At 41.4% G+C, this 16467-nt stretch overlaps 1 gene segment (V, D, J or C); it reads right to left on the reverse strand.

Annotated features, from left to right (window-relative positions):
* Nucleotides 1–16230, reverse strand: part of LOC116628969 — a 53710-nt gene extending 37480 nt beyond the window's left edge. Inside the window, 2 exon segments of the C gene segment in view lie at nt 15777–16078; nt 16167–16230. Coding sequence covers nt 15777–16078; nt 16167–16209 — 345 coding nt within the window.
* Between the last annotated feature and the right edge of the window lie 237 nt (nt 16231–16467).

The following is a 16467-nucleotide window of genomic DNA, read 5'->3' on the forward strand; positions in this document are numbered from 1 at the left end:
CTTCTATCTCTAGGATACACGATTTATACCTTGGTGTCTCCTATACCCAAATAACTGCCATATACTTAGGGTTATAACAATCAGTAGATTCTTTCAGTATGGCCACAGGATGGTAGTAAAGGCATGGAATTTTTATGTTTGACAGATCATTCTACCTCTGAAAAACTGCAATGCCCATGAATAAAATTGGAAGTGATAATAAGAAATACTTATGTAATCTGTATACCCCTTTCCTGTCTTCATTTTGAACCATTCAGGTACTAGAAATCTCTCTCTACAGTGCATTAACAGACAAATGGATTTTCCTGTGAACCATTCACTCTGTATTTTCAGAGTTCCCAGACAGCCTAATTTGGTAGGATATCAGTTCAAACTGCTTTAATTTGTATCATAATTGCCGATATCATATGGGGCTCACTGTGTGAACAGAATCTAAGACATTTTCCTGCCAAGCTCAGGAAACACTGCAGAGGGAGAGGCTCTGGCTGGGCACCCAGCTCTGCAACCTCTGTGGTTGCCCATATTGAGAAGGATGTGGGTGTGGTCAGACCTGAAGATGGTTCTTGTGCAGCTTCTCTTGGCAACTCTAATGCTGTGGGTCCAAATCCAGCAGCCACAGTAGTACATGACCCCATCTTGTTTCCTTAAGAAATTTATTTTCAAGGTTGAAGTGGAAGTTTCTTGTTCTTCCCACTTAAGTGGCTCTAAGTAAGCTTTGTTGAGACAAATGTGAGATATTCTCTCCCTGATCTGGTTTCTGTCAGTACCAGTGCATGGCTCTTTTGTTAAGCTAGTGGGCACTTTCTAAGATATGTGTGCACACTCATCTCTTGCTCTGGATATTGATATTTCAGGTTGCTCCAACTTTACCTGCCTGTGGCCAACTGCAAGCAAAGAAGGGAAATTCCCATGAAAAAAATTATATGGAAAAAGGCAACAAGAAGAATTTCTTGAGGTTTTCTGTAAACTGAAGTTCGTGGGGGACAACTCACAGGCCTGGGAGACAAGAAAATGATAGCTTTCAGCAGTGGCATATTGTTGGCCTGGCTGGGTCCCCAGCAACAAGGTAAGAAAGGTCCCTGTTAACAGAACTTGTCAGGCCCAAGGCAGGAGGGTGGGGCTGGTTCTGGTTTCTCAGAAGTGGTGGCTTAGATAGTTCCCTGGGGTTGTTCATTATCTGCCACAAATATGAGTAGTTCTGGGCCTTCCTGTTCCCTGTGAGTGCTGGGCAGATGGGGTAAGAGGGCTTCCAATCTGGAAAGAAATTCCTGGTAAATGTGTCTGTCTGGGGTGTGGCAGGGTGATTCTCACACCCACTCTGCCATTCCCCTTGGAATCCTGTACTGCAGAAACGTTGCTCAGGAACATGAAGACAGGCCTTTTATATTGAAAAGGCAACTGAGAATTTACTGGCATTTTACTTATTCTCTGAAGACACCTAATCCCTCAGGTCCTACACCTGTGCTGCAGCACATTGTAACAATTTGTGTCAGTTAGTGTTCAGTATCGGTTGTCTCTGCTGTGGGAGACAGTGTATTTTTCCTTTTATTGTCCTGCAGTGAAGTGGTTCAGTGTAACGGCCAAGAGGAGTCAGCTGATATGGGTCCCTCCCCTTCTCTGCCACCTCACCCAGTACCAGCTGTGGACCTGGATAAGTCACTGACCCCCTTAGTACTTCAGTTACCTCAGGAGTCAGACATGCTGGCTGATTATACTGGAACAGAATATTTAGGTGATGTGGGTTACAGGAGCTAACATATGCCCAGAAGGGAGAACACACACACACACAAACACATACACACACACACACAAACACTCAGATAGGCTTTTCTGCTCTTGGCAGGTTCCCTCTCTTCTTTCACAGGGAGAATCAACAGTGGCCCAATATGGCGACACATCTAACAGCCTCAATGGATTCTGAGCTCTATTCCGATGAGATCATACTGGCACAACCTCCCCACACCTCCAAGCAAAAGGGCCTTGCTCCAATTCTAATTCACTGGACCCCCTAGAGTTCACTTAAGGAATTGCAGTCTTTAAACCTTTCAGTGCCCATTATTCCAGTTCAGAAGGCATGAACTTACTACCTTTGGCTCAACATTAAGCCTAAATTCATTAAGCTCTAATTTTTTTAGTTTTAAAATGGACCAGTAATAGTTATGTTACAGAGGGATTTCTTTTAGATGTTATAAAAATGGCATGCAGTGATTCCCTGTCTCAGCCTGAACCTTACTCACATACTGAGTCTCTGGATGCTGAGACTTAGCATTCTAAATGACTTTAAATTTAAATGAGACTCAGCAATTTAATTTTAAAATATTACATGTTTAATAAATATTAACTTTCAGAAGAGCAAATATTTAGGGCACCTGGGTGGCTCAGTTGGTGAATGTCTGACTCTTGATTTTGGCTCAGGTCATGGTCTCAGGGTCCTGAGATTGAGCCCTACATTGGGCTTGTGCTGAGCTTGGAGCATGCTTAAGATTCTCTCTCTCCCTTTGCCCCTCCTCCAGTCCTTCTAAAAAAATGAGCTGGGGGTGGCTGGCAGTTTTAGAAGCACAGACAGCAGAGACATGCTTGGACCTGGAAGTGAGGGCTGGGAGTGCTGCTGTGGGGTGCACAACCAAGGACGCTGCAGTTTTTAGCAGCACAGACAGAAATGGAGACAATGTGGCCTAGAGACCTCACTGAAGAACAGATTGCGATCTCTCTGTCGTGAGGCAGAGGTTTAGATACAGTCACTTCTGCTCTGACTCTCGGAAGAGATGGGGAAAGCTGCCAGGGAAAGCTGCCAGAGAACAAAAGCCCCCCAAAATGGGTTTTAACTGAGCCCATCCCCCCCACAGGGAGCAGGACAACTCTGCACATACAGGATTGCCTGAGTAACAGCACAGCAGGCCCCTCTCCTAGAAGACAGGCTGGAAGAAAAAGAGGCCAACAACCCTAAGGTCCCTAGAAAACAAGTAAGCATCTTGCACCTGTTGGGTTGTGGTCAATAATTTGGACTCTGTACATTCCCTCAACCACCCCTCAACAGAATGACTAAGAGGAGGAACCCCTCAAATAGGAAAGACTCAGAGACTGTGACCTCTGCCACAGAACAAATGGATGTAGATATAAACAAGATGTCGGAAATAGACTTCAGAATAATAGTTATGAAGACAATAGCTAGGATGGAGAAAATGATTAATGGCAACACAGATTCTCTAAGGGGAGAAATGAGAGCTGATCTGGCAGAACTTAAAAATGCTATCAATGAGATCCAATCTAATCTAGATACTCTAACAGCTAGGGTAAATGAGGCAGAAGAACAAATTAATGATCTAGAAGACAAACTGATAGAAAAGAAGGAACTGGTGGAGGCCAGGAACAAACAGCTTAAAATCCATGAAAAGCAGAATTAGAGAAATAAGTGACACCATGAAACATTCCAATGTCAGAATTATTGGGATCCCTGAGGGGGTGGAGAGAGAGAGAGGACTAGAAGATATATTTGAGCAAATCTAGCTGAGAACTTCCCTAATCTGGGGAATGAAACAAGCATTTGTGTCCTAGAGGCAGAGAGGACCCCTCCCAAGATCAAGGAGAACAGACCAATGCCCCGGCATGTAATAGTAAAACTCGTAAATCTTAGAACCAAGGAAACCATCTTAAGGGCAGTTAGGGGGGAAAGTTTCCTTACATACAGAGGGAGGAACATCAGAATAACGTCAGACCTATCCACAGAGACCTGGCAAGCCAGAAAGGGCTGGCAAGTTATAGTCAGGGTACCAAACAGTAGCCAAGAATACTTTATCAGGCAAGGCTGTCATTTAGAATGGATGGTGAGATGCAGAGCTTCAAGGACTTGCAGAAACTGAAAGAATATGTGACCACTAAGCTGGCCCTGCAAGAAATATTAAGGGAGGTTCTATAAAAGGAGAAAGACCCCAAGAGTCATATACAACAGAAATTTATAGAGACAATCTATAGAAACAAGGACTTCACAGGCAACATGATGACAATAAAATCTTTCAATAATCACTCTCAATGTGATTGGCCTAAATGCTCCCATAAAATGGCACAGGGTTGCAGATTGGATAAAAAGACAGGACCCATCCATATGCTGTCTACAAGAGACTCATTTTGAACATAAAGATACATCCAGATTGAAAGTGAAGGGAAGGAGAACCATCTTTCATGCCAATGGGCCTCAAAAGAAAGCTGGGGTAGCAATTCTCATATCAGACAAATTAGATTTTAACCTAAAGACTAGTTAGAGACACAGAAGGACACTATATCATTCTTAAATGGTCTATACAACAAGAAGATCTAACAACTGTAAATATCTATGCCCCCAACATGAGAGCAGCCATCTACATAAGCCAACTGTTAATCAAAATAAAGAGTCATATTAATAATAATATGTTAATAGTAAGAGACCTCAATACTCCACTCTCAGCAATAGACAGATCATCTAAGCAGAAAATCAACAAAGAAACAAGAGCTTTGAATGACACACTGGACCAGATGGACCTCATAGATATATATAGAACATTCCACCCAAAACAAGAGAATACTTATTCTTCTCGAACGCACATGGAACTTTCTCCAGAATAGACCACATACGGGTCACAAATCAGGTCTCAACTGATACCAAAAGATTGAGATGCTTCCCTGCATATTCTCAGACCATTACGCTTTATGGAACTCAATCACAAGAAAAAATTTGGAAGAAATTCAAACACTTGGAAGCTAAAGACCACTCTGCTCAAGAAGTGTTTGGGCCAACCAGGAAATCAAAGAACTTAAGCAATTCATGGAAACCAATGAGAACAAAAACACATCAATCCAAAACCTCTGGGATACTGCAAAGGTGGTCCTAAGGGGGAAATACATAGCCATCCAAGCCTCACTCAAAAAAATAGAAAAATCCCAAATTCACAAACTAACTTTACACCTTAAAGAACTGGAGAAAAAACAACAAATGATGTCTAAGCCACACATTAAAAGAGAAATAATTAAGATTAGAGCAGAGATCAATGAATTAGAAACCAGAAAGACAGTAGAGCAGATCAACAAAAGTAGAAGCTTGTCCTTTGAAAGAATTAATAAGATCGGTAAACCACTGGCCAGGCTTCTCCAAAAGAAAAGAGAAAGGATCCAAATTAATAAAATTATGAATGAAAGGTGAGAGATCACGACTAAAACCAAGGAAATAGGAACAATTATTAGAAATTATTATCAACTACTATATGCCAATAAATTGAGCAACCCGGAAGAAATGGATGCCTTCCTCAAAACCTATAATCTATCAAGACTGAAACAGGAAGAAATTGACAATCTGAATAGACAAATAACCAGTCAAAAGATTGAAACAGTGACCAAAAATCTCCCAAAAAACAAGTCCAGGACCTGATGGAGTCCCTGGGGAATTCTACCAAACATTCAAAGAAGAAATAATACATATTCTGAAGCTGTTTTAAAAAATAGAAACAGAAGGAAAGATTCCAGATTCATTCTATGAGGCCAGCATTACCTTGATTCCCAAATCAGGCAAAGACCACATCAAAAAGGAGCATTTCAGACCAATATCCCTGATGAATATGGATTCCAAAATTCTCAACAAAATCCTATCTAGTAGGATCCAACAATACATTAAAAGGATCATCCACCACGACCAAGTGGGATTTATCCTGGGGATGCAAGGATGGTCCAACATTCACAAATCAATCAATGTGATAGAACACTTAATAAGAGGAGAGAGAAGAACCATATGGTTCCCTCAAATGATGCAGAAAAAGCATTTGACAAAATACAGCATCCTTTCCTGATTAAAACTTTCTGGAGCACAGGGATAGAGGGAACATTCCTCAAGTTCATAAAACCCATCTTTGAAAAACCCACAGCGAATATCATTCTCAATGGGGAAAAGCCGAGAGCCTTTCCTTAAGATCAGGAATACGTCAAGGATGCCCACTCTCGCCACTATTGTTCGACATAGTACTAGAAGTCCTAGCAACAGCAATCACACAACAAAAAGAAATAAAAGGTATTCAGATTGGCAAAGAGGAAGTCAAACTCTCTCTTCGCAGATGACATGATACTTTATGTGGAAAACCCAAAAGACTCCACCCCTAAATTACTAGAACTGATACAGCAATTCTGTAATGTGGCAGGATACAAAATCAATGCACAGAAATCAGTTGCTTTCTTATACACTAACAATGTAACTATAGAAAGAGAAATTAGAGAATCGATTCCATTTACAATAGTACCAAAAAACCATAAGATACCTCAGAATAAACCTAACCAAAGAGGTAAAGCATCTGACTACAGAACACTCATGAAAGAAATTGAAGAAGACACAAAAAGATGGAAAAACATTCCATGCTCATGGATCAGAGGAATAAACATTGTTTAAATGTCTATTTAAACAATCTATGCCCAGAGCAATCTATACTTTCCACGCCATCCTGATCAAAATACCAATGGCATTTTTCAAAGTGCTGGAGCAAACAATCCTAAAATTTGTATGGAATCAGAAAAGACCCCAAATTGCCAAGGAAATGTTGAAAAAGAAAAACAAAGCTGGGGGCATCATGTTACCTGATTTCAAGCTATATTACAAAGCTGTAATCACCAAAACAGCATGGTACTGGCACAAAAACATACACATAGACCAATGGAACAGAATAGAGAGCCCAGAAATGGACCCTCAACTCTATGGTCAAATAATCTTCGACAAAGCAGGAAAAAATATGCAATGAAGAAAAGACAGTCTCTTCAATAAATGGTGTTGGGAAAATTGGACAGCCAGATGCAGAAGAATGAAACTTGACCATTCTCTAACACCATACACAAAAATAAACTCAAAATGGATGAAAGACCTCAATGTGAGAAAGGAATCCATCAAAATCCTAGAGGAGAACATAGGCAGTAACCTCTTCGACATCGGCCATAGCAACTTCTTTCAAGACACGTCTCCAAAGGCAAGGGAAACAAAAGAGAAAATGAACTTTTGGGACTTCGTCAAGATTAAAAGCTTCTGCACAGCAAAGGAAACAGTCAACAAAACAAAGAGGCAACCCACAGAATGGGAGAAGATATTTGCAAATGACACTACAGATAAAGGGCTGGTATCCAAGATCTATAAAGAACCTCTCAAACTCAACACCCAAAAAACAAATTAAGTCAAAAAATGGGCAGAAGACATGAACAGACACTTCTCCAAAGAAGACATACAAATGGCTAACAGACACATGAAAAAATGTTCATCATCATTAGCCATCAGGGAAATTCAAATCAAAACCACATTGAGATACCACCTTACACCAGTTAGAATGGCAAAAATAGACAAGGCAAGAAACAACAAATGTTGGAGAGGTTGTGGAGAAAGGGGAACCCTCTTACTCTGTTGGTGGGAATGCAAGTTGGTACAGCCACTTTGGAAAACAGTGTGGAGGTGCCTCAAAAATTTAAAAATCGAGCTACCCTATGACCCAGCAATTGCACTACTGGGTATTTACCCCAAAGATACAGATGTAGTGAAAAGAAGGGCCATATGCACCCCAATGTTCATAGAAGCAAGGTCCACAATAGCCAAACTGTGGAAAAAGCCAAGATACCCTTCAACAGATGAATGGATAAAGAAGATGTGGTCCATATATACAATGGAATATTATTCAGCCATCAGAAAGGATGAATACCCAACTTTTACATCAACATGGATGAGACTGGAGGAGATTATGCTAAGTGAAATAAGTCAAGCAGAGAAAGTCAATTATCATATGGTTTCACTTACTTGTGGAACATAAGGAATAGCATGGAGGACATTAGGAGAAGGAAGGGAAAAATGAAAGGGGGGAATTCGGAGGGGGAGATGAACCATGAGAGACTATGGACTCTGAGAAACAAACTAAAAGTTTTAGAGGGGAGGGGGTGGGGGGATGGGTTAGCCCAGTGATGGGTCTTAAGGAGGGCATGTATTGCATGGAGCACTGGGTGTTATATGCAAACAATGAATCATGGAACACTACATCAAAAACTAATGATGTACTGTATGGTGACTAACATAACATAATAATTTTTAAAAAAAGAAAATTTAAAAAAGGAAGGCTGAGAAACAATATCTGACATTTTTCCTTCCTATACTGGGAATAAATTCATTCTTTCACTAAGATTCATAAGGTGGGGAATTTCCTGGACATAGACGAGTGTTTCAAATGCTAGGAGCCAAGAAGGGAGATAAATGGTCACTTCAGACACATTCATGAAAAAATGTGTTTTCTCTTCATGAATTATTTCAAACAGGGAAGAAAACAAAGGCAGAATTTATCTTTTATTCATTATTTTGAATACTTTCAAAAATAGAGATTTTATTTTCTTTATTTTTCATAACATTAATAGCTCACAATATTGAAGGCATTTCTACATGGTGGGTGCTGTGCTACAAACACATTGGTTCTATTATCTCATTTAATCTTCACAAAGTCTACTAAGTTGGTGCTTTTATTGTTTCCATCTTTCAGATGAGAAAAGGGAGGCTTTTGACACACCAGGAATTTTATCAAAGGTCTGACATGAGCAAGTAGCAGAACAGTAATTTGCACCAGAGGATCTATATCTAGAACCCACAATCTTAAATAAGATACTTTATTTCTTCCATATGTACTTTTTATAACATAATATATTTATACCACTATGCAATAAGAATATGTATACATGTATAAGTACATATGTATGTATGTATGTATTTACAGAGGTGTCTGTGTATATATTTCTATCAAGGTTCTAGAATGCATGTTTAAGATTCATTACAGGAAATACTCTAAATATTATTCCTCAATAATGCTTCCTGAAATTCACTGATTCACATATTAATTCAGCAAGGGTGTACGGAGGCTGCACGAGAGACAAGGCATGTGCAGACCCTGGCAAGGTCACAGACACCAGAGACATAGGTCCTCCTTGGGAGCACTTGTATCCCAGCAGCACTTGCGTTCATCTTCCTTCATTTGGCACTGCACCTGGCCCTCACAGTCAGGTCTATGACCACAGTCACCTGCCCTCCCTCCATTTCAAGTCCCTTGTTATAAAGCCTGTACCATCCATACTGCCTAGAACCCTCTCAGGACAAAGACCTGATGGTTCCTGACTCAGGCTGTTCTCAGCAACCCCAGCCAGAAGCGCTCATCAGGAGACCATCAGGTCAATGGGAAGTTGGAGCAGGAGGGCTGACAGCCTGCAGGCACAGCTGGTGACTGGACTGTCTGCTTCTTTTCCCCTTGATTTTAGGACTGAGGTACCTGTCAGGGAGCACAGAGTGGGGGCTGAGGCTGAGGCTGGGACTAGGGCTGAGGTTGCCCATGTGGAAAGGATGAGAGTCCAGAACTGAAGAGCGGTTCTTGGGGCGGACTGTCTGGCTCCTCTAAGATTTTGTACATTTGCACGTGGTTTCATCTACTGTGTTCTGTGGACTGTATAAAAAGAATTGCAGTAGAGGAGACAGGATGTCTCAGTGCTGCCTATTTATTGTTCTCATATTGCCTCTGAGCAAGTGTTATAAGAGACCAAATATGTATCAGATACCCAAAGTCTGATTCTTTTTTTTTTTTTTTTGGTACCAATAAATGACTAAGGTGGCAGGTGCAATGTTGAGTATGGTACATAAATGTAATTATCCTTTTTTCTACTGTGGATATAGATATTTTGGTTGTGTCATTTTGGCTACTAACTGTAAAGAGAGAGAGAGTGAGACAGAGATATAGACACAGATATGTAGACCGAGAGATATGGAGAGAGAGACAGAAATGAAGACAAAGACTGACAGAGACATAGACACAGGTATATCTAGTGCAGATAGAAATATTGCAAATGTGCCTCAAGGGAGACTTTTCTAAATTAATTGTCCCAATTATTTCATGGTAAGGGGTAGAGACAGATGTGAAATTTAAAAGAAGTACTGATGATAATACTGAGCCCTCCTCCAGGCTGGATGCTAAGCATCTTGGATTTCTCATCTCATAATCTCACAGCAGTTACTGGGGTGGGAGCATCTCTGCTCCACAGAAGTCAACTCTAGATGCTCCAGCTGACCTCCTCCTCTCACTCCACAGTCTGGGGCCCCTGGGGTCTATGCAAATACTGGCTTTTGTTGTTGCTGTTTTACTGCATTTCTCATAACCGTCAGTTTCTCTCAAGGATTTGAATTGTAAAATTTGGTTCCTAGGTTCAAACAATAGTATTTTCATTGGTTCTTGAACAACACTTTTTGTAGATTAGTTTATCTTTTTTAGAGTCAGAAAGCTTCATAGATTAAGTTTTTCAAAACGCTGGCTCTTGTCTACATAACTATGTAGTTACTACCTTCTGAACAGAGTCTCTGTAGCACAGAAGTCTCCGTTTTAACTAAATAAAAAAGGACACAGCCTTTGCAGAATAATTAGAAAAAGTCACTCTTTCTCCAAGCTGACACAGCTCTGCTCAGGGTATAGAGGAGGGTGGGTATGGGATGGATTTTGTTCCCCACTGTGCCCCCTCACATAGGCACACATGAGCAGGGCACACTGGTAACAACAAACAGAGGCTGCAACTCCAGGTTTGTTGCAGGGAAAGGAAGTGTCATTATTGTTGATAATGTATGTATGTCATCTCTTCTTCATTCTGATATTGGAGGGACGTGTTAACCTTACCAACTGAAAATAGTTTCCTCTGGGTTAAAACAGACTCTTTCAAGTTAGGACAATCTCCTTTGGCACATTCCTCATCCTTTGTTTGTCTGTCTCCTACTCATTCTCATGAGGACATCACTACACATGGGAAGAGCGGAGTTAGTTCTTACAGTCTTCCTCCCACCTTCTTCCAGCCCTTTGTCCTGCTGGTCTTTAGGATTCAGCCTCTTCGTCAGAACTATCTTGTGCCATAACCAACCCTGAACCCACCACCACTGACTCACACCACGCCATGGGATGTAAAGTTTCCCCCTTGCACCTTCTGTTCTTGTCTAAGCATCAATTCTTTCTTCCATGAAATAGGTGTATCTGCAGGATTTTTAGAATGATCACATGATTTCCTCAACAGACTCAACATGTAGCATATTATCTGGCAGCTAAATGGATATAATTCCAATTTATTCATTGCCAGCACCTTCAGATTTAGCTTTTCAGTTATCGAAAATCTCTGAGAACCTTACTTCTCTCCGAGATAATCAGACCATTTCAACAGAGTCTCTAAATAGGAAAGCAAATCAATAGGAAATTATGTCAAATCAGACATTTAGAGCAGGGTTAGTGACATCTGTGGGGGTACAATGGTAGCCATCAGACTCCCTTTCCTCTGATACTGAGGCATTACATAACAAGAAGTATATAAAGTGCTTAATACACTGCCTACCTAGTACAGAAGGAGGTTTCAGTAAAAAAATAGCTATTATTAAAATCTTATCAGAACATTATGTTTATTAAATTTCAAAAGAACTTAATTCTTTTTCTTTGAGCAAAGGAAAGCAATCAAAGTAATATGTTGACATGTGGATTACAAATACTAATTCTACCACTTTCAGAATATAACTACAGATTTTTGGTAATTATTTGGTAACTTCAATTTAGAAGTTAAAAAAGTAAAGGCAACAGAACTCACAATAGATAGGAATGATCAGTTTGTGAGTGAAACATTTAAATGTTGACTCATAAATGGCAGGAAAGTAGATGAAGGAAGGACAGAAATGATAGAACAATTATAACAAACGTGAGAGGCTGGATTTTAGTTGACATTATGAAAATGGCAGGCATTTCTCTACTTTCTTTTCATAAGAGTTAAGATTGGTTCACTACTGCACACTTGTTTATTGTATTAAAGAACATCAAGAACACAGAATTGAATTCATCATAATATTGGTTCATAAAGCCCTATAATCATTCTTCTAGACAGAGATAGAGATCTCTTTATTTATTTTATTCTACTTAGGTGATGATGACTTACCTCTAATAAATCGGCAAATACCTCAGAATCCCTGATTTAACTGAAGAACAAAAGCATTAGAAATAATCTACATGCTCCTCTCTACTAAATTCATCAACTAGAAAAGCACAACATTTAATGATAATCTCTCAACACTTGTCCAGTTCCCTGTTTTCTTACTGAGGGAACAGGGCACATCCTGGTCTGTTAGAGATGGGACTTTGGTGGCTTTGTGTAATGAGAAATAAAGGAACCAGATAAAATCTCCCAACTCTGCAACTTGTTTTAGTTATCTGGGGGCAAATACAACCTATTTATTTGACTGTCTAGTTGATTTTTATTCTTTTGTTCCTCCAGATGGACAGTCTACTTCTCTTTACCTTGCCTTGGGCATTACGAGGTAGACCCTCATGGACTGCACAGATGGTTTTCCTTATTCTCTGGTTGCTGTTTGGGAGCAGCTAATGGAAGCAGCAGCAAGAGACTGAGAAGTGGGAGAGAGTGAGCTTAGGGCTCCCTCCCTGAAGGAGGCCTGTATCCTCACAGGGACCAACATATAGTGACAACTCCTGCCATACCCAGAGCTTCATGTCCAGGAATAAGAGGTGCATGTGGGAGAAGTAATTCTCTTTTATACCACTCAACTCACTGGAGGAATGTGTTTCTTTTTTCTCAGGGCCCTGGATCCACAGGCTTGGAAATCTAGTTCCCAAGAAGAAATACTTTTGTCAGGTGACATGGTGATGGTTCTTTGAACTTCAAATTCCATTGGCCAACTTTCCATTGGAAATCAGAGCAAAGATTCCCATTACTGTAATCCACAGGGGTTAGGTTCCTGGGGCACAGAGCAATGGGGAGAAAAGTGGAGCATTGATCCTGAGGAGGAAATAGGAGATTTCACAGTATCCATCATCCTTTGCGCCCCTCAGCATCCATTCTTGTCCTTTGCCTAGGGGAGAAATCTGTCCCCCCACAGCAGGGGATACACAGGGTCCTACTTGAAAGCCTATCTTCCTCTCAGTCTCCAGATGAACATGTGAGGTTGATTTTCTAGCAAACTTCCATGAATGGTAGCAGATCATGTTTTCAGGCAATAGAAGTGCCAAACAACTGTGTTGAAAAAAACTATGGTTGTGTGCAATTCTGCTTGGGATGATCTCATTCGCTCATCTGCATGTGGACAAAAGAGATGTAAGGAAACCAAGGAAATTAAGTACAGTGTTACTAGAAGACTCAGTATCACTGCCACTGTCTATAGTACCTGGTATCTGTCCTTCACTGGGGAAAAGACCCACTCAGCCGAAGAAGTTACTCTGAGCTCTCCAAGCATGAACCTGGTCTCTAACTTGGCAGATGGAGTCAGTAGGAATCAGCAGAGAAAACAAGATTTTGTTTTGTAAAAGAAGCAAAGGTTGTTGGAGAAGAGGGGAGAAATAGTGGTCAAGACAGAGGCTATTACACACATTTCTAACCATCAGACTTCATGTGTCTAAGTGTTCAATAATATGCAAGAATTTTAATATTAAGTAACATGTGAATTCTTTTTAACAATAAATTTTAAAATAAAAATCAAAAGCCATACAGATTTTCCATGAGTCAATTAGGGTATGGAAGTAACATAGTAAAAACTCTCCTGATCCCAATGTTTAGAAGTGACCTCTCCAAGTTGTGCCCTTTCCTCTACCCAAGATGGTGTCCCTGAACCCATTCTGGGGGTGGAACATAAAGAACACCCAACACAAAACAATCAGCATAGATTTCCAGGTGTTCCCAGAAATTTATAGAATTGTGATTTTTAGAAGATGACTCTCATGTAACAGACATGACATTTTGCCCACTACTAGTGTGTGTGATCAATTGAGAATGGATAATATAACTATGAAAACTGATTTTTTGAGATGTTCTTAGACTTTTTTCAGCATCAATTTCATAATATAATGTTGTTTCTATTACTCAAAATCATTGTGTCTCACCCACCTCAGGAATGAAATAAATGAGTTGAGCCCAAATCATCAGGATATTTCAAGCATCCATCTATGCAAAATCCCCCACCTGTGAGGTAATGTGAGCCCCTCTCTAATAGTAAAAATATCAATCTCACTTCAACAGACATTAATGGAGTCACCACTGTACTTGGTCCTGTACATTCTAACAAGATGCTTTCAGTGTTGTTAGAATCAGCCATTTAAACAACCATTTAATTAGCAAACATTTACTTAGGATGGGAGGGCTTATTGGTCTCTGGCTGGTTTGGCTTTACTGTGTGTGGTCAAAGTGTCCTTGGTGAAGCTCACCTTATCCTCAAGGAGAAGGGCAGGAGGAGAAAATGACTCCAAAAATGACTTGTTCTCTCCACATAGGGGTTGTTTTCTCCATGCACAAGACCATTGTCCTCTCAGGTTGTAACTCAAAGGCACTATAGACCCATGTTGCAAACTGAGATTTAAATTGACTTGGGAGGACTTCTCATGACAGTGTCTTCATATTTAGCTAATTTCTCTGTAACGAAATTGTAATAAGTGTTTTGGACTTTCCTCTCAATAATCATGTTTACCAATGCTATTAAGTGTACATAAAATTTGAATCTTTGATTGAAAATACAATTAATTCAGCTTAGACCTCCTCAGAGAGCTTTTGCTTCTTCCCCACATATGGCAGCAGGTGTTTTCCTGTTTGGGACTGGAGGATCAGTAATATAGATTTTCTTTTTTTTTCTCAAGAAGTTGACAAACTTTATAAGAAGTTAGTAAACATATTGGTATCTTATCTGTACAATTTTGCTTTAACAGAAATCAGTCACATAATCGTGGCAGGTAAAACACCCATTTTACAGAGGCGATAACAGAGGTCCAGGGAATCTGGCCCCCAAATCCCATATGGAGTAGCATTCAAGGAGAAGTGGAAGGATGTAGGCCCCGGCCTCATCCAAGGTTGATGCATCAACCTGCCTGAGGATCATGTCCCCCCACAGGAGTTGAGCACCAAGCTTGCCAGTGCATGAGGATGCTGAGAAGCTAGCCCTGCTGTTTTCTGTGCTTTTGATCCCTGATTCTCCACTGTAAAGTAACTAGCAGTGGGCAGGGCAGCAACTTAGAAAATGGAATCAGAAGGTGACTTCCAATCTCAGTTTTCAATCATTTTATGGTAAATCTCTCTCTGGAATGATTTTCACAATACTTTATTCTCACATTCTTCATTGGTGATGGCCAGAATCTTCAGTCACCGGTCTGTCACAGCTCTGTTCAGTAGAAATAAATGTATGTCACAATTTGAGACACATTTTCTAACTGTGGCATTTTTTAAAAAGTTAAAGAAACAAAATTCTAGGACTGTTTTTATTTACTGCGACATATCCAAAATAGTGTTTCAACAGTAATCAATATAGAAATTACTAAGATATTTCATCTGTTTTTATAGTCTCCAGAATGTGATTTGTATGTTACACAAACAGCCCATCTCAGTTTGCACTAGTGCACTAGCTACATTTCGAGTGTTCAGGAGCCACATGTGGCTAGTGGCTAGTGGCTACTGCATTGAGCAGCACAGATTCTGCTCCAAGCGCTTCAGAAACACTGCGCTGGACAATCTTTAGAAAAGTCCCTCCAGACTGGACAGCTCGCTGGGTCTGCGCCAGACTGCGCGCCAGGGGCTCCTTAGCCTGCAGGGTTCTGTGCAGTGGACCCGCAGAGAGCGAGAGTCTGGGGTGCTGAGGCTGACCCAGGGCAACCCCAGGGACCCAGAGCTGGTGGAAGATGCTGGGCATGGAGCGCCCTGGGAGACAGAGACCTTTTTGCTCAGGGACCTGGTCAGAGCACAGGGCTGTGCTCTTCCCAGGCAGCGCAGTAGTACACGCCCTCGTCACGCTTCTCCAGCTTCAGCACCGACAGAGTACAGCTGTTGCTCTCCCTGCCCTTCTTGGCATTGACTTTGTCCGCTTTCATGGGAAAATCCCTCTGCACATAGGACCTGGACATGTCTAGGTAGAGGAGCCTCTTGGGGGCCGTACCCTCCTGGTGGCGGTACCAGTGGACATAGCTGACCGAGGTGTCTACTTTGCATGGCAGGGTGGCTGAGCTGTCCAGGGGCAAGCGCACCACCACCAAAGCAGGCTGATCCAGCTTGAGCCCTGCTCCACCACCTGCCAGGGGGAGGAGGGGACAGTGGTGAGACAGGGATGGCCAGGAGCCTCAGGGTACCCTGCACGGGGGGAGCGTGTCTGGACTTACCAGGAAACAGGAGAGTGCACAGGATGGCAAGGAGACCCAGCATGGTTCTGCTTCCTACCTGGAAAGAAACCCAGGGTGACCTCCTAGATGCACTTGCTGGGAGGAGACTGCCTGGGTGGTGGCAGAGGGCAGGTTAGGATCTGAGCTTCTGCTTCCTTGAGGCACCTGCAGGTAATGATGAGAGAGAGGCAGGAGAAAGGGAGGGAGGGGCCAGAGGGCAGGGACAGGTCTGACCACAAGGGGTGGAGGGATCATCCATGGTTAGGGGGCTGAGAAACAATGAGGAATGTTTGTGCAAGGG

This window comes from Phoca vitulina, unplaced genomic scaffold (genome assembly GCF_004348235.1).
Source record: "Phoca vitulina isolate PV1807 unplaced genomic scaffold, GSC_HSeal_1.0 scaffold159, whole genome shotgun sequence".
NCBI classification, from domain to species: domain Eukaryota; kingdom Metazoa; phylum Chordata; class Mammalia; order Carnivora; family Phocidae; genus Phoca; species Phoca vitulina.